At 45.4% G+C, this 24,913-nt stretch overlaps 1 protein-coding gene across 1 annotated transcript in view; it reads right to left on the bottom strand.

The window, feature by feature from the left end:
* Nucleotides 1–24,913, bottom strand: part of sema4ab (sema domain, immunoglobulin domain (Ig), transmembrane domain (TM) and short cytoplasmic domain, (semaphorin) 4Ab) — a 51,840-nt gene that overhangs the window by 8,642 nt on the left and 18,285 nt on the right. Inside the window, exons 12-14 of the mRNA XM_079287502.1 lie at nt 20,654–20,769; nt 11,574–11,737; nt 185–279 (exon numbers count right to left, since the gene is read on the bottom strand). Of these exons, the coding sequence (XP_079143628.1) occupies nt 185–279; nt 11,574–11,737; nt 20,654–20,769 (375 nt within the window). The remainder of the gene's footprint in view (nt 1–184; nt 280–11,573; nt 11,738–20,653; nt 20,770–24,913) is intronic.

The following is a 24,913-nucleotide window of genomic DNA, read 5'->3' as shown; positions in this document are numbered from 1 at the left end:
GACACAAAGTATTCAGGCCAGCTGTTGTGATCGTTTAAAAAACAAGTTCATCATGAGCCTTAGTGACATATTGGACGATACATTTTGCTATGAAGAAAATCTATCTTTAATCCTGTAAATGTCTAAATGTATTTTATGTATGTATGTAAGTATGTAACCAGCAACTGAGATAAGTGGCACTTACCTGCAGGCAGTTTGTTTGGACCAAATCTGGCTGTGTGTGTAAATGAAACAGTGTTGCATGCCTCTTCAACATTTCCTCTGTCTATGTCCTGGCATCTGAGGAGGGAGAACTACAGTCAGCAGAGAAGGCTGGTACAACTGTCTAATTGAATGGCAGCCATCAGAAGCTACCTCCATTTCCTGTTGTCATGTTGGCAACCCAATAGTTTCACTTTAAAATGTACACATTTTAGGGTGAATATTCCTGTAGTTTTTTCATATCACAATATATATTGCAGAAAAAATAATGCAATGTCAGGTTTTTTTTCCAATCATGCCACCCTACACATTAATCACATTATCGAGAGTATAAGCCTAATGGCCTATATTAACATGTGGTGTAATGACAATATGACATGCCGGCAGAGGTAATACTGGTAAATGATTTGCTGTTCGATCTAGAAAAAGCCGATAAATCATCTGATTGACATATCAAGAGGTGATAGTGTTGAGGGAGAACTTTTGTGGGAGAAATAAACTAGTAACGGGTCAGATATGTCTTGGGACGGCTACGTTTTAGCCCACATTTTCTAACAGCATTGCATTGATAATAGTGCCGTGGAGGTTTTTTCATGGAGTGGAGATTTACGTTCTGAAAAAATATCTCAAAGAATCAAAATAATAAATCATGCATTTGTGGCTGGAGCGCATTTGTAGTTCCCCCACCTCGCACGGCCTCGCAGCACAATTGCCATTTCATGGGGTCTTTAATAGTTGTTTTGATCACGTCTGCCAATAGAGTTAACTTTGTAAAACCTCCTTTCGTCGCCAATTAATCTGCTAAACCCCTTAATCGGTCGCCCCCTACTTCAGAAAACATCCACTTCATCTGTTGGTGAAGAGGTCAAATTAGTTGGTGCTGTAATGGCGACAGCTGGGATAAAACTGGTAAAGCACACACATACCCATAAATCACATTCGCCTAATTGGGTACTGTGAACAGGAGAATTAGCAATAACTAGACTTTGGCTTCTCGAGGGAGCACAGACCACCTGATGTACCACGTTTGTCAGTTTTTCCTTTCCACAACAACCAAGCCCACATATTTGTCTGGTTCCCTGGCAAAGTAAAACAACTTACGGTAACACGGTATCACTCGTCCACAGATATATTGCTGCCCCAACATCACAGCTCACCGATTACACCGTAATCTGTTTATATCCCTTGCTCGGCTCTATGTCATATGTTTTGTTACTCTAATGCAGTGGCGGCTGGTCAATAGAGGGCAATGGGGCATGGCCCCACCTTGAGCCACAAAAAAATAAAATAAATAAAATATTTTGCCCCCCTAGCTGCACGTTCTCGTCAGGAGAAGTCTCTACAGGCGAGCGCCAGCGCGAGCACTCCTCCTCCAAGACCCGTTTGAGAGGAGAACTTTGAGGAGATTCTGCAGCCAAAGAGCTGATATCAGATCAGCCTGACCTCACAATCAGACAGCAGACTAGCTGGAAAGGGAAGCAGTACATGCGAAGCTTCTGTACTAGCTGTACACCAGACAGGTTTGGCTAGCTGGATGACGTCATGCTAATAACTTATTTAGCTTTTTAAAACAACGGGGACAGATCCAGCACGGACAGTTACAGGAGTGAGGGATGAGGAGGTAAGGAAACATGAGAACACCAGGGTAGGGAGTGAGAGATGAGGAGGTAAGGAAACATGAGAACACCAGGGTAGGGAGTGAGGGATGAGGAGGTAAGGAAACATGAGAACACCAGGGTAGGGAGTGAGAGATGAGGAGGTAAGGAAACATGAGAACACCAGGGTAGGGAGTGAGGGATGAGGAGGTAAGGAAACATGAGAACACCAGGGTAGGGAGTGAGAGATGAGGAGGTAAGGAAACATGAGAACACCAGGGTAGGGAGTGAGGGATGAGGAGGTAAGGAAACATGAGACCACCAGGGTAGGGAGTGAGGGATGAGGAGGTAAGGAAACATGAGAACACCAGGGTAGGGAGTGAGAGATGAGGAGGTAAGGAAACATGAGAACACCAGGGTAGGGAGTGAGGGATGAGGAGGTAAGGAAACATGAGAACACCAGGGTAGGGAGTGAGAGATGAGGAGGTAAGGAAACATGAGAACACCAGGGTAGGGAGTGAGGGATGAGGAGGTAAGGAAACATGAGAACACCAGGGTAGGGAGTGAGAGATGAGGAGGTAAGGAAACATGAGAACACCAGGGTAGGGAGTGAGAGATGAGGAGGTAAGGAAACATGAGAACACCAGGGTAGGGAGTGAGGGATGAGGAGGTAAGGAAACATGAGAACACCAGGGTAGGGAGTGAGAGATGAGGAGGTAAGGAAACATGAGAACACCAGGGTAGGGAGTGAGGGATGAGGAGGTAAGGAAACATGAGACCACCAGGGTAGGGAGTGAGGGATGAGGAGGTAAGGAAACATGAGAACACCAGGGTAGGGAGTGAGAGATGAGGAGGTAAGGAAACATGAGAACACCAGGGTAGGGAGTGAGGGATGAGGAGGTAAGGAAACATAAAAACACCAGGGTAGGGAGTGAGGGATGAGGAGGTAAGGAAACATGAGAACACCAGGGTAGGGAGTGAGGGAGGAGGAGGTAAGGAAACATGAGAACACCAGGGTAGGGAGTGAGGGAGGAGGAGGTAAGGAAACATGAGAACACCAGGGTAGGGAGTGAGAGATGAGGAGGTAAGGAAACATGAGAACACCAGGGTAGGGAGTGAGGGATGAGGAGGTAAGGAAACATGAGAACACCAGGGTAGGGAGTGAGGGATGAGGAGGTAAGGAAACATGAGAACACCAGGGTAGGGAGTGAGGGATGAGGAGGTAAGGAAACATGAGAACACCAGGGTAGGGAGTGAGGGAGGAGGAGGTAAGGAAACATGAGAACACCAGGGTAGGGAGTGAGAGATGAGGAGGTAAGGAAACATGAGAACACCAGGGTAGGGAGTGAGGGATGAGGAGGTAAGGAAACATGAGAACACCAGGGTAGGGAGTGAGAGATGAGGAGGTAAGGAAACATGAGAACACCAGGGTAGGGAGTGAGGGATGAGGAGGTAAGGAAACATGAGACCACCAGGGTAGGGAGTGAGGGATGAGGAGGTAAGGAAACATGAGAACACCAGGGTAGGGAGTGAGAGATGAGGAGGTAAGGAAACATGAGAACACCAGGGTAGGGAGTGAGGGATGAGGAGGTAAGGAAACATAAAAACACCAGGGTAGGGAGTGAGGGATGAGGAGGTAAGGAAACATGAGAACACCAGGGTAGGGAGTGAGGGAGGAGGAGGTAAGGAAACATGAGAACACCAGGGTAGGGAGTGAGGGAGGAGGAGGTAAGGAAACATGAGAACACCAGGGTAGGGAGTGAGAGATGAGGAGGTAAGGAAACATGAGAACACCAGGGTAGGGAGTGAGGGATGAGGAGGTAAGGAAACATGAGAACACCAGGGTAGGGAGTGAGGGATGAGGAGGTAAGGAAACATGAGAACACCAGGGTAGGGAGTGAGGGATGAGGAGGTAAGGAAACATGAGAACACCAGGGTAGGGAGTGAGGGAGGAGGAGGTAAGGAAACATGAGAACACCAGGGTAGGGAGTGAGAGATGAGGAGGTAAGGAAACATGAGAACACCAGGGTAGGGAGTGAGGGATGAGGAGGTAAGGAAACATGAGAACACCAGGGTAGGGAGTGAGGGATGAGGAGGTAAGGAAACATGAGAACACCAGGGTAGGGAGTGAGAGATGAGGAGGTAAGGAAACATGAGAACACCAGGGTAGGGAGTGAGGGATGAGGAGGTAAGGAAACATGAGAACACCAGGGTAGGGAGTGAGGGATGAGGAGGTAAGGAAACATGAGAACACCAGGGTAGGGAGTGAGGGATGAGGAGGTAAGGAAACATGAGAACACCAGGGTAGGGAGTGAGAGATGAGGAGGTAAGGAAACATGAGAACACCAGGGTAGGGAGTGAGGGATGAGGAGGTAAGGAAACATGAGAACACCAGGGTAGGGAGTGAGAGATGAGGAGGTAAGGAAACATGAGAACACCAGGGTAGGGAGTGAGGGATGAGGAGGTAAGGAAACATGAGAACACCAGGGTAGGGAGTGAGAGATGAGGAGGTAAGGAAACATGAGAACACCAGGGTAGGGAGTGAGGGATGAGGAGGTAAGGAAACATGAGAACACCAGGGTAGGGAGTGAGGGATGAGGAGGTAAGGAAACATGAGAACACCAGGGTAGGGAGTGAGGGAGGAGGAGGTAAGGAAACATGAGAACACCAGGGTAGGGAGTGAGTGAGAGAGGAGGAGGTAAGGAAACATGAGAACACCAGGGTAGGGAGTGAGAGATGAGGAGGTAAGGAAACATGAGAACACCAGGGTAGGGAGTGAGGGATGAGGAGGTAAGGAAACATGAGAACACCAGGGTAGGGAGTGAGGGATGAGGAGGTAAGGAAACATGAGAACACCAGGGTAGGGAGTGAGGGAGGAGGAGGTAAGGAAACATGAGAACACCAGGGTAGGGAGTGAGAGATGAGGAGGTAAGGAAACATGAGAACACCAGGGTAGGGAGTGAGGGATGAGGAGGTAAGGAAACATTAGAACACCAGGGTAGGGAGTGAGAGATGAGGAGGTAAGGAAACATGAGAACACCAGGGTAGGGAGTGAGAGATGAGGAGGTAAGGAAACATGAGAACACCAGGGTAGGGAGTGAGGGATGAGGAGGTAAGGAAACATGAGAACACCAGGGTAGGGAGTGAGAGATGAGGAGGTAAGGAAACATGAGAACACCAGGGTAGGGAGTGAGGGATGAGGAGGTAAGGAAACATGAGACCACCAGGGTAGGGAGTGAGGGATGAGGAGGTAAGGAAACATGAGAACACCAGGGTAGGGAGTGAGAGATGAGGAGGTAAGGAAACATGAGAACACCAGGGTAGGGAGTGAGGGATGAGGAGGTAAGGAAACATAAAAACACCAGGGTAGGGAGTGAGGGATGAGGAGGTAAGGAAACATGAGAACACCAGGGTAGGGAGTGAGGGAGGAGGAGGTAAGGAAACATGAGAACACCAGGGTAGGGAGTGAGGGAGGAGGAGGTAAGGAAACATGAGAACACCAGGGTAGGGAGTGAGAGATGAGGAGGTAAGGAAACATGAGAACACCAGGGTAGGGAGTGAGGGATGAGGAGGTAAGGAAACATGAGAACACCAGGGTAGGGAGTGAGGGATGAGGAGGTAAGGAAACATGAGAACACCAGGGTAGGGAGTGAGGGATGAGGAGGTAAGGAAACATGAGAACACCAGGGTAGGGAGTGAGGGAGGAGGAGGTAAGGAAACATGAGAACACCAGGGTAGGGAGTGAGAGATGAGGAGGTAAGGAAACATGAGAACACCAGGGTAGGGAGTGAGGGATGAGGAGGTAAGGAAACATGAGAACACCAGGGTAGGGAGTGAGGGATGAGGAGGTAAGGAAACATGAGAACACCAGGGTAGGGAGTGAGAGATGAGGAGGTAAGGAAACATGAGAACACCAGGGTAGGGAGTGAGGGATGAGGAGGTAAGGAAACATGAGAACACCAGGGTAGGGAGTGAGGGATGAGGAGGTAAGGAAACATGAGAACACCAGGGTAGGGAGTGAGGGATGAGGAGGTAAGGAAACATGAGAACACCAGGGTAGGGAGTGAGAGATGAGGAGGTAAGGAAACATGAGAACACCAGGGTAGGGAGTGAGGGATGAGGAGGTAAGGAAACATGAGAACACCAGGGTAGGGAGTGAGGGATGAGGAGGTAAGGAAACATGAGAACACCAGGGTAGGGAGTGAGGGAGGAGGAGGTAAGGAAACATGAGAACACCAGGGTAGGGAGTGAGGGATGAGGAGGTAAGGAAACATGAGAACACCAGGGTAGGGAGTGAGAGATGAGGAGGTAAGGAAACATGAGAACACCAGGGTAGGGAGTGAGGGAGGAGGAGGTAAGGAAACATGAGAACACCAGGGTAGGGAGTGAGGGATGAGGAGGTAATGAAACATGAGAACACCAGGGTAGGGAGTGAGAGATGAGGAGGTAAGGAAACATGAGAACACCAGGGTAGGGAGTGAGGGATGAGGAGGTAAGGAAACATGAGAACACCAGGGTAGGGAGTGAGGGATGAGGAGGTAAGGAAACATGAGAACACCAGGGTAGGGAGTGAGGGATGAGGAGGTAAGGAAACATGAGAACACCAGGGTAGGGAGTGAGGGAGGAGGAGGTAAGGAAACATGAGAACACCAGGGTAGGGAGTGAGGGATGAGGAGGTAAGGAAACATGAGAACACCAGGGTAGGGAGTGAGGGATGAGGAGGTAAGGAAACATGAGGACACCAGGGTAGGGAGTGAGGGATGAGGAGGTAAGGAAACATGAGAACACCAGGGTAGGGAGTGAGAGATGAGGAGGTAAGGAAACATGAGAACACCAGGGTAGGGAGTGAGAGATGAGGAGGTAAGGAAACATGAGAACACCAGGGTAGGGAGTGAGGGATGAGGAGGTAAGGAAACATGAGAACACCAGGGTAGGGAGTGAGGGATGAGGAGGTAAGGAAACATGAGAGCACCAGGGTAGGGAGTGAGGGATGAGGAGGTAAGGAAACATGAGAGCACCAGGGTAGGGAGTGAGAGATGAGGAGGTAAGGAAACATGAGAACACCAGGGTAGGGAGTGAGGGATGAGGAGGTAAGGAAACATGAGAACACCAGGGTAGGGAGTGAGAGATGAGGAGGTAAGGAAACATGAGAACACCAGGGTAGGGAGTGAGGGATGAGGAGGTAAGGAAACATGAGAACACCAGGGTAGGGAGTGAGAGATGAGGAGGTAAGGAAACATGAGAACACCAGGGTAGGGAGTGAGAGATGAGGAGGTAAGGAAACATGAGAACACCAGGGTAGGGAGTGAGGGATGAGGAGGTAAGGAAACATGAGAACACCAGGGTAGGGAGTGAGAGATGAGGAGGTAAGGAAACATGAGAACACCAGGGTAGGGAGTGAGAGATGAGGAGGTAAGGAAACATGAGAACACCAGGGTAGGGAGTGAGGGATGAGGAGGTAAGGAAACATGAGAACACCAGGGTAGGGAGTGAGGGATGAGGAGGTAAGGAAACATGAGAGCACCAGGGTAGGGAGTGAGGGATGAGGAGGTAAGGAAACATGAGAGCACCAGGGTAGGGAGTGAGAGATGAGGAGGTAAGGAAACATGAGAACACCAGGGTAGGGAGTGAGGGATGAGGAGGTAAGGAAACATGAGAACACCAGGGTAGGGAGTGAGAGATGAGGAGGTAAGGAAACATGAGAACACCAGGGTAGGGAGTGAGGGATGAGGAGGTAAGGAAACATGAGAACACCAGGGTAGGGAGTGAGAGATGAGGAGGTAAGGAAACATGAGAACACCAGGGTAGGGAGTGAGAGATGAGGAGGTAAGGAAACATGAGAACACCAGGGTAGGGAGTGAGGGATGAGGAGGTAAGGAAACATGAGAACACCAGGGTAGGGAGTGAGAGATGAGGAGGTAAGGAAACATGAGAACACCAGGGTAGGGAGTGAGGGATGAGGAGGTAAGGAAACATGAGAACACCAGGGTAGGGAGTGAGGGATGAGGAGGTAAGGAAACATGAGAACACCAGGGTAGGGAGTGAGAGATGAGGAGGTAAGGAAACATGAGAACACCAGGGTAGGGAGTGAGGGATGAGGAGGTAAGGAAACATGAGAACACCAGGGTAGGGAGTGAGGGAGGAGGAGGTAAGGAAACATGAGAACACCAGGGTAGGGAGTGAGTGAGAGAGGAGGAGGTAAGGAAACATGAGAACACCAGGGTAGGGAGTGAGAGATGAGGAGGTAAGGAAACATGAGAACACCAGGGTAGGGAGTGAGGGATGAGGAGGTAAGGAAACATGAGAACACCAGGGTAGGGAGTGAGGGATGAGGAGGTAAGGAAACATGAGAACACCAGGGTAGGGAGTGAGGGAGGAGGAGGTAAGGAAACATGAGAACACCAGGGTAGGGAGTGAGAGATGAGGAGGTAAGGAAACATGAGAACACCAGGGTAGGGAGTGAGAGATGAGGAGGTAAGGAAACATGAGAACACCAGGGTAGGGAGTGAGAGATGAGGAGGTAAGGAAACATGAGAACACCAGGGTAGGGAGTGAGGGATGAGGAGGTAAGGAAACATGAGAACACCAGGGTAGGGAGTGAGGGATGAGGAGGTAAGGAAACATGAGAACACCAGGGTAGGGAGTGAGAGATGAGGAGGTAAGGAAACATGAGAACACCAGGGTAGGGAGTGAGGGATGAGGAGGTAAGGAAACATGAGAACACCAGGGTAGGGAGTGAGAGATGAGGAGGTAAGGAAACATGAGAACACCAGGGTAGGGAGTGAGGGATGAGGAGGTAAGGAAACATGAGAACACCAGGGTAGGGAGTGAGGGATGAGGAGGTAAGGAAACATGAGAACACCAGGGTAGGGAGTGAGGGATGAGGAGGTAAGGAAACATGAGAACACCAGGGTAGGGAGTGAGGGAGGAGGAGGTAAGGAAACATGAGAACACCAGGGTAGGGAGTGAGGGATGAGGAGGTAAGGAAACATGAGAACACCAGGGTAGGGAGTGAGAGATGAGGAGGTAAGGAAACATGAGAACACCAGGGTAGGGAGTGAGGGAGGAGGAGGTAAGGAAACATGAGAACACCAGGGTAGGGAGTGAGGGATGAGGAGGTAATGAAACATGAGAACACCAGGGTAGGGAGTGAGAGATGAGGAGGTAAGGAAACATGAGAACACCAGGGTAGGGAGTGAGGGATGAGGAGGTAAGGAAACATGAGAACACCAGGGTAGGGAGTGAGGGATGAGGAGGTAAGGAAACATGAGAACACCAGGGTAGGGAGTGAGGGATGAGGAGGTAAGGAAACATGAGAACACCAGGGTAGGGAGTGAGGGAGGAGGAGGTAAGGAAACATGAGAACACCAGGGTAGGGAGTGAGGGATGAGGAGGTAAGGAAACATGAGAACACCAGGGTAGGGAGTGAGGGATGAGGAGGTAAGGAAACATGAGAACACCAGGGTAGGGAGTGAGGGATGAGGAGGTAAGGAAACATGAGAACACCAGGGTAGGGAGTGAGGGATGAGGAGGTAAGGAAACATGAGAACACCAGGGTAGGGAGTGAGAGATGAGGAGGTAAGGAAACATGAGAACACCAGGGTAGGGAGTGAGAGATGAGGAGGTAAGGAAACATGAAAACACCAGGGTAGGGAGTGAGGGATGAGGAGGTAAGGAAACATGAGAACACCAGGGTAGGGAGTGAGAGATGAGGAGGTAAGGAAACATGAGAACACCAGGGTAGGGAGTGAGGGATGAGGAGGTAAGGAAACATGAGAACACCAGGGTAGGGAGTGAGAGATGAGGAGGTAAGGAAACATGAGAACACCAGGGTAGGGAGTGAGGGATGAGGAGGTAAAGAAACATGAGAACACCAGGGTAGGGAGTGAGAGATGAGGAGGTAAGGAAACATGAGAACACCAGGGTAGGGAGTGAGGGATGAGGAGGTAAGGAAACATGAGACCACCAGGGTAGGGAGTGAGGGATGAGGAGGTAAGGAAACATGAGAACACCAGGGTAGGGAGTGAGAGATGAGGAGGTAAGGAAACATGAGAACACCAGGGTAGGGAGTGAGGGATGAGGAGGTAAGGAAACATGAGAACACCAGGGTAGGGAGTGAGAGATGAGGAGGTAAGGAAACATGAGAACACCAGGGTAGGGAGTGAGGGATGAGGAGGTAAGGAAACATGAGAACACCAGGGTAGGGAGTGAGAGATGAGGAGGTAAGGAAACATGAGAACACCAGGGTAGGGAGTGAGGGATGAGGAGGTAAGGAAACATGAGAACACCAGGGTAGGGAGTGAGAGATGAGGAGGTAAGGAAACATGAGAACACCAGGGTAGGGAGTGAGAGATGAGGAGGTAAGGAAACATGAGAACACCAGGGTAGGGAGTGAGGGATGAGGAGGTAAGGAAACATGAGAACACCAGGGTAGGGAGTGAGAGATGAGGAGGTAAGGAAACATGAGAACACCAGGGTAGGGAGTGAGGGATGAGGAGGTAAGGAAACATGAGACCACCAGGGTAGGGAGTGAGGGATGAGGAGGTAAGGAAACATGAGAACACCAGGGTAAGGAGTGAGAGATGAGGAGGTAAGGAAACATGAGAACACCAGGGTAGGGAGTGAGGGATGAGGAGGTAAGGAAACATGAGAACACCAGGGTAGGGAGTGAGGGATGAGGAGGTAAGGAAACATGAGAACACCAGGGTAGGGAGTGAGGGAGGAGGAGGTAAGGAAACATGAGAACACCAGGGTAGGGAGTGAGGGAGGAGGGGGTAAGGAAACATGAGAACACCAGGGTAGGGAGTGAGAGATGAGGAGGTAAGGAAACATGAGAACACCAGGGTAGGGAGTGAGGGATGAGGAGGTAAGGAAACATGAGAACACCAGGGTAGGGAGTGAGGGATGAGGAGGTAAGGAAACATGAGAACACCAGGGTAGGGAGTGAGGGATGAGGAGGTAAGGAAACATGAGAACACCAGGGTAGGGAGTGAGGGAGGAGGAGGTAAGGAAACATGAGAACACCAGGGTAGGGAGTGAGAGATGAGGAGGTAAGGAAACATGAGAACACCAGGGTAGGGAGTGAGGGATGAGGAGGTAAGGAAACATGAGAACACCAGGGTAGGGAGTGAGGGATGAGGAGGTAAGGAAACATGAGAACACCAGGGTAGGGAGTGAGGGATGAGGAGGTAAGGAAACATGAGAACACCAGGGTAGGGAGTGAGGGAGGAGGAGGTAAGGAAACATGAGAACACCAGGGTAGGGAGTGAGGGATGAGGAGGTAAGGAAACATGAGAACACCAGGGTAGGGAGTGAGGGATGAGGAGGTAAGGAAACATGAGAACACCAGGGTAGGGAGTGAGGGATGAGGAGGTAAGGAAACATGAGAACACCAGGGTAGGGAGTGAGGGATGAGGAGGTAAGGAAACATGAGAACACCAGGGTAGGGAGTGAGGGATGAGGAGGTAAGGAAACATGAGAACACCAGGGTAGGGAGTGAGGGAGGAGGAGGTAAGGAAACATGAGAACACCAGGGTAGGGAGTGAGGGATGAGGAGGTAAGGAAACATGAGAACACCAGGGTAGGGAGTGAGGGATGAGGAGGTAAGGAAACATGAGAACACCAGGGTAGGGAGTGAGGGATGAGGAGGTAAGGAAACATGAGAACACCAGGGTAGGGAGTGGGGGATGAGGAGGTAAGGAAACATGAGAACACCAGGGTAGGGAGTGAGGGATGAGGCGGTAAGGAAACATGAGAACATGATCTTGTGTTACTCACAGACCGGCATGGGTGTTGGAGGCCTCCACACAGGCCCTGCTGGCAGGGTCCCAACCACAGAAGGGATCTCGGGCAAGAACACACTGAGGACAGGTCCAGTAGAAAGAGCAGTTGGCTGTTGGAACACTCACCACACCCTCTGACGTGCCAACATATATCATACCCTGCATTGGGACAAAATGAGATCAAAACAATTAGAAGAGTATCCGAAGTTGATTTTTACACGAACCGCCTCCTGAAAACCAATGCAAATTATTTGCATCAAGGATTTGTTCAACATTTTTTTGCCATACATTTGAATAAATACAGGGATTTTTTCACAGCAATATAAAAAAGATATTAGAGAGGGAATGATGACCCATTTAACCCCTAACACGAGCTCTGAGTGGCTTATCACACAATAAAAAATGACTAATGCCAATACACTGTAAAAAAAAAAAAAACGTGTGGTTACATTCTAATTAAGTAAATAAATAATAGTAACTTCTACATCGAAAATAATATAGAAAATGTGCAGTTTGGAATCAAATTGAGCTGGATTAAACAATTTTGAATGTTTTATTAATTGCATTTTACGTTATTTAGTTTGGATACAATCAGCTGTGAATCACTAAGTAGAATCTACTTATTTAATCAGGAAAGTCAAAGAGGCAGAAAATGTATCAATTTTACTCGTGAGGTCTTTGGTCTTAATCACCTTACACCTCCGCCCACATGGACATTAATCTCATTATCTGCCACACATATCAGGGACTGTAGTTTTTTCAAAGGGAAGTTAGTTACTATTTATTAAGTTACTGCTGCAGTTGATCATTTTGCTTTCTGCAAGTTACCAAACATGCCATCTTCACTGCACCGTAAATCAAAGTTGAGCAAGTGAATCGAACTCAATCTGCTTTGTCTTTGATTCACCTAAAAACATGGCAAGGACGGAAAAAGTGGTAGGTTCAATGTCACAATTTAATGTGACTTACCATATGTTATACCCTTTAAATATACCAGCTAATCAACTTTTACCAAGTATTTTAGCCTCAGCCGAACTTAGAGGCTGCAAACTGTCAACAGTCTTGCTCTGTTACTTTTACTAACATTCCATTTTCTCATGTACATTTTCACCAAATTAACATGCCTCTCAGCTTTTATAAATTCAGGGAGAAAAATCTGTAGTTTTTGTAAGAAAGGGACATTTCCTCGTTCTTTCCTTTATATAATTTGCGGTTAATTTAATCCAAAATCTGCTGTACTAGGTGTTTTACTCATCCCAAATTCACACTTGCTCTGTGTTAGTCGCCACACAGGTTCACGTATCAGTTGTGGAATTACCGCCCTATTCCAGCCTGACTCTGTCAGAGTATGCTTTCAAGTTTGCAAGTTCACGCTGACAGAAAACACTGAGCTGGGTTTGTGAACAGAGGTCTTAAAATTATTTTTTTAACACTTGTAAAAGTTTAGGCTTCAAAGCCAGTTTGGTTATTTGTCTTTCAGATCCAGGATGAGTTTCACAGAACCACAACGGTGCAACTTGAATTGAGTTCATGTCCAAGTTGGGCTTCTGAAGCTCCTCCGCTCCAAGGGCGGGACCATGGGGCTGAGTTTGCAGGCTACCGTACTCAAGGTGTCCTTCAATAAGTAGGTTTGCTTATATTTTATTTTGGAGATTTTATGATCAAAATGCTGCAATATCATTCACTTGTTACTTAAATCTACAGGATGTAATGTAAGCTTGTGATTCTCTCCTCAAAAGAGTATGAAAAAAATCCCTTGTGTACGCCAGTGGCCACTTTATTAGATACATAATTATTCAAGTTCATATAGTTCCGTGTTCGACATAGTCAGAAATATGTACATGTAATTACATGTTTATTATTGAGGTCACAGTTAAAAGTGTAGTGAACTGTATTGTACTGAAGGGTGTTTATAATTCTTAGTACTCCATATTTCCGTACATGTGGGGTCACAATATTCAAAACACCTTCAAATATAGGGTAGTCCAGTAGAATATATTCAACAGCAATGCTTCAGTGCTGCAACATATATTTCATAAACACTTCTATGACAGTGTCAAAAAAATGATAGCCAACATTAAAGTAGACAGCATGGCACAACAATTTGATTGAATTGCATTAGATTGTACAGGTGCAAGTATTTAAAGTGGCCACTGAATATACATGTTCACTGTCACTGCTACCAAAGACACAGATTTGAGACGAATAATAGTAGTGCTTGGACATTACTGATTCTGTTCCATGTTGCTGATTGGACACAAATTCTTTTTTTTTAAACACTGAATGATTATTGAAATGTTCTGCTGAGGTCCTCCACAAATACTGTGCTACGTATGTGTAAAGCATCCTGAGACCATTCCTGTGTGGGGTTGCTTCTCAGCCAAGGGAGTGGGCTCACTCACAATTTTGCCAAAGAACACAGTCATGAATAAAGAATGGAACCAAAACATCCTCCGAGAGCAACACTACAAATATTGACTCTGTGCATGAACTTAATGTAATTGTCAATAAAAGCCTTTGACAGTTATGAAATGCTTGTAATTATACTTCAGTATACCATAGTAACATCGGACAAAAATATCTAAAAACACTGAAGCAGCAAACTTTGTGAAAACCAATACTTGTATCATTCTCAAAACCTTTGGCACCGGGTGTAGACTCTTATCTATAGCAGTAACTTCGAACATCTGGCTCATGTACCAGCTGCGACTCAGTTATGTGCTTGCCGCTAAAGGAATATGGTAACACTTTGAGGAATAACAAACAGTAATATAAGCAACCTACTGTGGAAAAGTGCAGCTTTGACAAGTTTTAGGTCAGTTGGTGATTTCTACACCATGAACTAGAATAATGTTTATTTTTGTCATTTCAGGGCGCAAGCAATCCCAGCATCAACATGACCAGATATGTTGTCATTCTGTGTTTGGGAAACCACAGATCAACTATTAAAAGACAATGATGTAACTCGGTGAAATAATAAAATGAGGAGGAATGGTAAATTGGCTTGCATTCGTTTAGCTCCTTTATAGTCTTCCGACCACTCCAAAGACTTTACACGTCTTGTCATCATTCACACACATTCACAGCGATGGCGGTGTGAAAACATTGTTGCATTTTAAATGAGCTAACACCTTGAATCACATCCAACAAAGTCATCGGTCCCTATAATGCCCACAAATACTGGGCAGAGGTACTCGTGCAGTTTTGGTAAATTTGTACTGGGTCTTTTCATCATTCCAAGTGAACATGACACGACTTCATGAGCAGTCTTATATAGCTACATTTGTCAGGAAGACAATATTTGTGGATAATTTAAGCCATTGGTTCAGCAAAGATTAAACAGTGAAATGATCAATCCATTATTAACATGAATGACGAATAGAGAAGCTGTATACAATGTACTGTGTAGGTGACTATCGGTGACTCATTTTGTTGCTAAGTAGGGGAGACTAACCTTGCAGACACGCTGGCAGTAAATGATTCACGCCAATCCAGTGGCTGAGTTTTGTGAGTTTATTTTGTGGACAACAAACAAACTTTGGGGCTGGATAGTGTGGATAAGTGTTCAAACTCTCTTTCTCCTTGGTGTGCAAAGGTGATCAGCAGCGTCAAACACTAACGATAGTGTGAATAGCGTGTAAATATCGGTCAACAAAAAATAAGGCTCCCTCTCTCACCCCCTCTCCTTCCATTCATCCAACTAACTACTGAACAGCTGATATCCACATTGCTTTCCCCAACACCACGTGACTCAATTACCGGAAGTGACAAAAAAGGATGTACAAAATGGCACAGGCCAATTCTGGCTCCTACATAGAGGGTTCATCCCAAGTCTCTTAATTGTCATTTCCTCCAATTGAATTTCAAAACGTACAGACGCATTCTGCCGGTAGAAATCGATCCTGCGTTTATAAACAGGACAAAGTTTGTTAAAGAGGTAACAGAGAGAAACACCTCTACAGTGATGATTACTGTGTCTTTATAGTTATTAGTATTATTAGTTACTATTATTAAGTGCAGTGATCATGTGAACAGACAAACTTATCAAACGTCTCTCCAGCTGTTAAAGCCGACTGACAGCTGATGCAGCTGTGATCATCAGCACCGTCATCAGAAACAGACGTCGCTTCACGTGACGCAACTGAGGAAAGGACGTCTCAAGTATTTTAAAACATATTTCCTCGTTCCTCTCTCCTCGCATGGTTTCCTCCATGCATCCCTGGTGGGAGGGACTAAAACGCAAGGAAAGGACGCACGTGAGGGAAACGAGGATGCAATTAGAGACTTGAGAAGTACCCAATATGTGTCAGTGAGAGGAAGACTGAAAGCTGGCATCAAGGAAGCAAAGCAGAAGCATCAGGAGAGACTGGTGAGAGACCTCAACACCAACGACACTAAAGATATGTGGCAGGTGATCCAGAATGTCACAGGCTACAAAAACAGGAGCATCCCCATCATGTGTGAGGCCACGCTGCCTGATGAGCTGAACACCTTTTATACTCGCTTTGATCTCCTGAACAAAGAGTCAGCTGTCAAGTCTGCCCCGCCTCCAGAGGACCGGCCACTGTCAGTGTCCCCAGAGGACCGCTCACTGTCAGTGTCCTCAGAGGACCGGCCACTGTCACTATCCACAGAGGATGATGTCCTCCCTAAGGTCAAACAACCTACTGCTCAACGTCAGTAAAACCAAGGAGACGATTGTTGATTTTAGAAGAAAGGACGACGCACACCCCTGTCTACATCAATGGCGCTGAGGTGGAGCAAGTTACCAGCTTTAAGTTCCTGGGAATCATATCATCACAAACAACCTGACATGGGGCTGTGCCATTGGTGTGTGAATTCTTATTACGAGTAATCATAATGTTTCCATCATTATTATACTTACTACTCTCATTATATGAATAATTTACATCACATGCATTGAATGTGTTGTAACTCTGTTATGTTTATTCTGTATCATACTTCTGTCCATCCTGATAGAGGGATCCCTCCCCTGTTGCTCTCTGAGGTTTCTTACTTTTTTCTCCCCGTTAAAGTTTTTTTGGGGGAGTTTTTCCTGTTCTGATGTGAGGGTCCCGGGACAGAGGATGTCGTATGTGTACAGACTGTAAAGCCCTCCGAAGCAAACTTGTGATTTGTGATTTTGGGCTATACAAAATAAATTGAATGGGTGTGAATGACAGGTCGTGAAAAAGCACAGAGAGGCGCTATACAATCACAAGTCCATTTACCATTTACCTCCCCATCCTGGTGAAGAAAGCCCATAACTGGTTATATTTCTTAAGTAACCCTAATGCTGAATTCACACCAAAACGCGTCGCGAATTATTCGCGGGAGTAGATTACATACAAAGTCTATGCACAGACGCGATGAGACTGGCGCGGCGCGAATTTGCGATGGACGCGAATTTGCGAGCGTTTGAATCCGCGTCAAACGGCAAATCGCCAAATCGCCAACGCGCGAGTTGAAATTTTTCAACTTCTGAGAAATAATCGCGTGACGCTGTGGCGCGATAGCCTATCAGCGTTGAGTTGCTCCCCCTGTCATCACTGACTTCCTGCCGTTGTTGAATCAGGAAATAAATCCTGTAGCCGTCTGTGTTCACCCAGAGCTCTACGATACCTCATATCAATAGAGAGCGGACCAAACTATGTGTGTACATGTGTGTGTGTAAACCATACGGTACAAACAATGAATAGACGCTGCCGTATTTACGTCTACATGACGTTATTGAGCGCTGGTGGAGCTGCTACGATGTTAGCATAGCCTAGCACCGATCCATCAGAGCTCCATTGAGAAGACAAATCGGCATCATTATGTAGTTATTTCGGAGTCCCTTTTTGTCGGTTTATTGCCGTTAAATCACAGCCAAATCAGAATATTTTGTGTTCATACAGCTGTAGTAACAGCGACAGCGACGTGTGGCTTGTGGCAGTGTGGCTTGCACAGTGAATACAGCTCGATAAAATCCACAGAGCTCCTCTGGACAATGTTATGAACCAGACATGACGGCGTTTAGTTTCCCAGGATATCTGTGACTTCCACAACACGTACTAAGCAGAAATATAGGTTATTTTTTTCATGGTTAATGGCGGACAGTTGAGCGGCTTTCAGGGCGATAAGCCGTCCAGCACCATTCGTGGGAATCAACACTTGGTCCCCGGTGTTTTGACCGGCGACCCGATGGACGCGAATATGCGGCGCGATGAATTCGCGACTCGTTTGGTGTGATAAGAATAAGATAAGCATAAGAAGACAAAATTCCTGTGTCAAGATTTTTTAACTTTTACAGAGCAGCAATAGAAAGCATCCTGACTGGAAACATTATAAACTGGCATGAGATGTGCAGGGCCCAGAACAGTAGGGCTCTACAGTGGGTACAGCACCCAGAACATCATTGGTACCCATCTACTGATTGTTGATATTGTTGACGAGATGCCTGTGAAGAGCCCAAAGACGACCCGTTTGTGTCCTTGAGCAAGACACTTAACCCCAAAATTGCTCCCGTAGCTGTGCCTACGGTGTAGAAATGTGATATCTGAATTGTAAGTCGCTTTGGATAAAAGCGTCTGCTAAATGACTCATGTAATGTAATGTCTGTTTCGCCCTCTGAGTTACCTGACTGACTGTCCTCTGCTACTGCTCTGGCTCCTCCTTTTCCCTCGACAGGACGACTCCCACCCTTTGCACAGGGAATTTCAGCTTCTTCCATCTAGATCAGGGGTGGGCAAACTTTTTGGCTCGGGCGCCACATTGAGTTTTAAAATTTGACAGACGGGCCGGGCCAGTAGCAGATGCATGGAGTGTTTGTGTGAACTAATATAAATTACAAGTAAAAGCCATGACCTAAAAAGTAACTTGCATTTAATTTCAGTGGGAACAGTGTTGTTGGTCACCCTTTATAACCAGTGCGTCAACATTTAGTGTCAGTTTGGTTGTGGCAATTCTCAGAACAGATCTGATGTGTTCATCAGTTAACTGGGATATTACACGGTACTTTTTTTTATTGCATGAATGCATATTTTATCATGCACTGACTTATTAATTAAGTAGTCATTTTTGACAGAGTTTTTAGTGTAAAGGCAAATGACTGTGGTCTTTTTAGCAGTTTGATTCTTTGAAGGGATCATACAAATATTTGACTGTCACATCTGACATTATCAGAGCTCTGCAAAGTCTTTCCTTGTCTCTCCCCGTGTCACAGTGTGGGTACATCTCACTGGCGTCAGGAAACGTATGAGAATACCCTTATTTTATTGGTTAAACTGCATCACGTGATGTGATTTACAACACATTGGTCGGTGTTTTTCCTGCACAGCTGAACAAAGTGCCGTAAATGCTGGAAAGGAGCGTGAATAACTTCGCTGCATGAAGCAAAGTCCCGCTACCCACTGAAAATGGGTCCGCGACGAACCACCAGTTGAGAATCACTGGTCTGCAGGATCGTGACGAGCGGTGAACAGCTGTTTGTGTGGCGTGTCTTCCGTTTCTTCCTGTTTCATTCACCTACATTCCCCTGGGTCCTAAGCCCCTCCCTATACAACTTGTTATCGCCCTCTTTGCACCAACGTACATTTATAACAAATAGCACGCATATTACGGTAATCAGCGTTGCATATGTGTCAAACTCTATCGGTGCATCTCCGGTCTGTCTTTTTTCATCCTGCATCGCTCTGTTCTGTTCTTTAATGTAACTGGAGCGACGGTGCCTCTCCCAGCTGTTAGACTGTTGCGCTAGCAGGCTCGCGGGCGAGCTGTACCGAGCATGCAGTTCTGCGGTGAAATTTTATAAATGTACAATTATTAGTGTTACAAATTGTTTATGTGTCACAGACTTTTGTGTGCTGTGCGGTTTTTCTCTGTTAAAGAGCGTTAGTTGTGGGTTGTTAATTGTTGTGTTATAAAGTTATGACCATGACTAGAGTTCCCTCTCAATACATATAAGACAACTAGCGCTGACAGCAGCAAAGAATACATTTAACTGCCTGTTGAAAGCAGACAGCAGTTGTTTCGGCTATGCACCGGTATAATGGTGTGTGAAGAATTCATATCATACTGGAAATAAAAAGCCGGTATACTGCCCAGCCCTAGTCTTTATTATAGTTTGGGCAATTTTGTACCAATATCTGACGGGCCGGATTAAAAGGCCCAACGGGCTGTAGTTTGCCCATGCCTGATCTAGATGGAGGTATATAGTCCCACGGTGTAGAACAAAGCGGTATAAAAACAGCTTTGTTCCAGCAGCCATCACTCAGGTGAACAAATTATAGCAACAGTGCACAGATGCTATAGAAGCAACGTTTGTGTGCTTATTTATTTTATTTAGTGATTGACTGATTTGTAGCATTGTGTACTTTTATCATGTTTGTCTTGTTGTCTTTGTTGATTGTAATGTGTGTCGAGATGGATGCCTTCTATTGCAAACCAAGTCTACCTACGGGTACAAATAAAAGTAACCTGAACCTGGTGCCCAGGGAGAGTTCCCCGACCTGTCTGGAGTCCCTTCCTGCTACATGGACTTAAGACGTTTTCAATAAAGACGAAGCCACTTCTATCCCTCTGCACCAACCATACGACTGCTGCATTGCCCTTCTTCCTGGCACTTTCCCTTCCAAGGGAACATTCTACTTCGCTGTCAGCTCCAGAGAGGGAGGCAATGCAGAAATACATAGACTCATTCCTTGCTGAGCACAGCCTTTTAACACTCCCAGTGGATACTATGAATATCTGATCATGCCTTTTGGACTGTCCAATGCCCCAGCTGTATTTCAGGCCCTCAGTTTGTTTGTAAACCTGGATGATATACTCATCTTCTACCTGGACGAGGAATCTCACATCCAGCATGTCCGTTAGGTCCTACAGTGGCTGCTGGATCACCAGCTGATCGCCTCACTCGTTTTGGATGTGTTTACCTGTACTGACTGCCGACCTGTGTACCAAACCTCTGCCAGGGTTTTTTGGAACTGTCCTGGTATTGAGTCGTAATTTTCAGTCCTTGCCTCAGTGGTGGCTTCTGCCTTAACAACATCATGCTTTAGATTGGTATCTTGAAGATATCTAGTCTGAAATGTGTACCTTTGGTATGGAGAGCTTCAGGCTCTTGACAGGTTGAGGCTGCTCAAAAACCTGGACCTCCTCTATGATGTGGGCCCCACTCTGTAGCAGGACAGCTTTGTGTAGGTAACCAGACTCTGAAACAAAGTTAGTGAGAAAACACAGGTCACATTTTTACAACAGATAGACTTCCTTAATGACCAGCACTCATGGAATTGACAGTTGTCTCGTATTGATGGTAACGTGAGTAAGTTCTCAGATAAAACATCAAAGTCACATAGACGAAGTTTAGAATCTCTGCCACAGCAGCTTGCTTGGGTCAAGTCAAATGTCTCTATAGACATCTATGTCTAACATCTATGTCTACTACTCTATTTGTTTGAATGGTGCTTCATTCGTTTAGGTTGTAATAAATTCCTCTTGTTATTTTGAATGAAAGCTTTGTTTTGTACATGGAGAACAAAATGCTGTATATTGGTTCAACCAGACTGACAAATGAAAGGACAGAAAGAGACAAAGATACCTCTCAAGAACCGTTGAATAAGAATAGAAGAAATCCCCAGTCAATGGTCAAAGACAATCAAAGTATATCATCAAAATGTGTGCAGATTTAAATAGGAACAGCTTCCTGTTTAAGTGTGAAGTATTTCACAATAATGCAGACTATAACAAGCAGGAATTATCATGCAATGTGTTAAAGCAAAGCTATACTTCAAACTTCACAATAGAAATATAAGATTAGTCAGCTGAATCAGCTGAACAATTCACAGTGTAAACCTCTTCAAGCTTCTATCTGAGTAGACCAGTGGCAGGCCGTGCATTTTATACCTGGGCCTTCACTGCTGGTCCTGCAGCTGAAATACCACTTATAACTACATTGTAGCGCCACAGCTCATTTTTAAGGCTGTAACTATGTACGTCTTCGTATTAAACCGTTCGGTACAAGTCTAGCATTTAGAGAATGCAAAAGCCTAAATTCAGGAAAATATAATGTTCTCAGCTGGTCTGGCTGTGGGATCCACAGTCATTCCTTAATGACAAGCCGCAACCCAAAGAGATTACCATAGGATTTTACTTTCACAACTTGAATGCTAAAATGTACTGCTCTGCAGTGTCTTTCCTCCTCTCAGCACTCTCTGTCATGGTGCAGCTCAACTCAGTCAAAATGCATTTTGATTGGCTGAACTGCATCACGTGATGTGATTCACTACCCAGCAGCCTCTGCTGGCTGTTAAGTTTCGTTTCACGATAGACACGTGCTCGCCCACTGACCAATCACAGCACACTCTGCACCTCGCGGGAAAGCTACAGATGAACACTGAGCGGCATGTAACGCTGACGTCATTATAGGCCGACTAGCAGGCGCTGACACATCGAAGAATACGCCCAACATGTCAAACTAAAGATCTGATTGGTTGAACACTATGACAATCAACAATATCGTCTCCATTAACTTTAATCTGCACTGGATGCATGTGAGACTCTGCAGGCCTCGGGCCTCTGTTCTTACCTAGAGACACAGAGGTGAGATCTGATTGGATAAAAGCTCAACTTAAAACAAGCTGCACTGGAAGCAGAGCAACTGAGGAAGACAGTAGCTGTGCAATGAGAAAATAAGATAATGGGAAAAATTATTAAATAGAATATATATATATATATATTCTATTTAATAATTTTAATAACAAAAAGTATTAAATAGAATATATATATATATATATATATATATATATTCTATTTAATAATTTTTCCCATTATCTTATTTTCTCATTGCACAGCTACTGTCTTCCTCAGTTGCTCTGCTTCCAGTATATATATATATATATATATATATATATATATATATATATATATATATATATATATATATATATATATATATATATATATATATATATATATATATATATATATATATAAATAAATAAATAAAAGCCTTTTAAGTATAAGCTATGATTAGGTGTGTGAAGAGATGGCGGTTCAGTATCTGTGGGTGGTTTTTCAGTCCAGTCCAATTATTCAGCCCAAATCCCCGAACCTACAGCTCGGCACATTCCAACAGATTAGTGACAAATTCAAACTGGCCTCTGGGATTTAAACTCCTACAAATTTAACCAAGGAAGTAAAAGAAGAAAAACCATTCTCTATAAAAGTCTAGATTGTAAATTTACAAGTACTCACATGTTGCTTGTACTTGTACAGCGCTTTTCTAGTCTTCCGACCACTCAAAGCACTTTAAATCACATGAAAACATGTGATTCACCCATTCACAATCATTCATACACTGATGACAGGGGCTACCATGCAAGGTACCACCTGACCATCAGGACTTTTTAATCATTCAATCATCCAAGGACACATCGACATGGACTAGCGGAGCCAGGGATCGAACCACCGATCTTTTGATTGAGCTCTACCACTGAGCACAGTCTGATACGTAAACAACCAAGACAACCCCTTCCACAGTTGTGGTATAAGTAAATAGAAATAAATTCTGCGTTCTAACACAGCTCTGATTTGAGAAAAACTAACCTTAACCACAACAAAAAACTTGAGCCAAACATTAATACCAACACAATATCAATGTAACAACAAATGTAGCTGAAAACTGAAATAAGCAGGGGCCAATACACATTGTTTGACATATCTGCTACTTTTGAAATACAAGTCATCATGTGTGAGAACAGAGTTCACAACAGAGAGTAGAAAGATGAGGTTGCACACATACTGGGGTTCCTGAACTGGATTCAAATTATAGACTATATGATTAACTCAAGTAACCTTGCAGTCACAGGTCTTAGACCCCGAAGCTTTCAGGACAACACTTTATTTTTACTGCAATGGACACTAATCAATGAGTGAGTTGTACTTACAAAGAGGTTATTCACTCTCATCAATCAAGGATGTACTTTAATAATTTACCGGAAATTCAAGTAACTGCCCCATAGGCACTCATGTTAATTGAGAGCAAACATTTCTGGAGGACAGCAAACCGTACCGGTTTTCTAACCTGCACCTATGCTCACGTTTTCGACACTACACACACACATTTCACATAATGTGTTCACCAAGGAGTCCTAACTCTTAAACTGTAATCTCTTAACTGTCTGACCAAGAAGAAATTTATGGCAGAGACTCCAAATTATTACAGACTTCAATGCCACCGAAATAATCATGGACTACATACAATTTTGTGTGGATGGTGTTGTTATCAAAAAAGACATTAAAGTGTACCCCAACAAGAAGCCTTATACAACTGACAAGGTAAAGGACTGCTTTAACCAGAAAAAAGCTTTCAGAAATGAGGATAGAGCAGATTGAAGTGTGGGACTCCATGATGATAACCATTATGAACCCAAATAGGAAGTGCCTCATCACTAATGATGATCTCCTCAAAGCCAATATAGCCAGTATTATATTTGAGGGTTGAAACGCAGGACTTCTCTTTGGATTGTAATACTGTGCTGGAGACTATTTTCACGACTGATTCAAGCTTCAGGCTGTTGGTTGACCCACACAAGACTCAGTTACTTTTTAGACATGTATGCACAAAGAAATCCACAGGCCCAGATGGCATTTCTGCTCTTCTCTGAAAGACCTGTGCAGTAGAGCTCACCAGAGCATGGTGCTCTGTTTTCCAGCGACCTGTAGGCTCTTACCAGTGGCGGGCCGTGCATTTTATACCTGGGCCTTCACTGCTGTCCTTGCAGCTGAAATACCACCTTATAACCACATTGTGGCACCACAGCTATTATTCATTTTTAATGCTTTAACTATGTACGTCTTCGTATTAAACCGTTCGGTACGAGTCGTTTGAATAACGCTCGAGCATTTAGAAAATGCAAAAGCCTACATTCAAGAAAACATAATGTTCTCAGCTGGTCTGGCTGTGGGATCCACCATAATTCCTTAATGACAAGCCGCGACCCAAAGAGATTACCATAGGATTTTACTTTCACAACTTGAACGTACTGCTCTGCAGTGTCTTTCCTCGGCTCAGCACCCTCTATCATGGTGCAGCTCAACAGCTCAGTCAGAATGCATTTTGATTGGCTGAGCTGCATCACGTGATGTGATTAACTACCCATCAGCCGATAGTTTCACGATAGTCACGTGCTCGCCCACTGACCAATCACAGCACACTCTGCACCTCGCGGGAAAGCTACAGATGAACACTGAGCGGCATGTAATGCTGACGTCATTATAGGCCGGCTAGCAGGCGCTGACACGTCAAAGAATACGCCCAACATGTCAAACTAAAGATCTGATTGGTTGAACACTGAC

Source organism: Melanostigma gelatinosum (assembly GCF_949748355.1).
Source record: "Melanostigma gelatinosum genome assembly, chromosome: 17".
Lineage (NCBI taxonomy): Eukaryota > Metazoa > Chordata > Actinopteri > Perciformes > Zoarcidae > Melanostigma > Melanostigma gelatinosum.
This window is presented reverse-complemented; position numbering and strand designations above follow the sequence as displayed.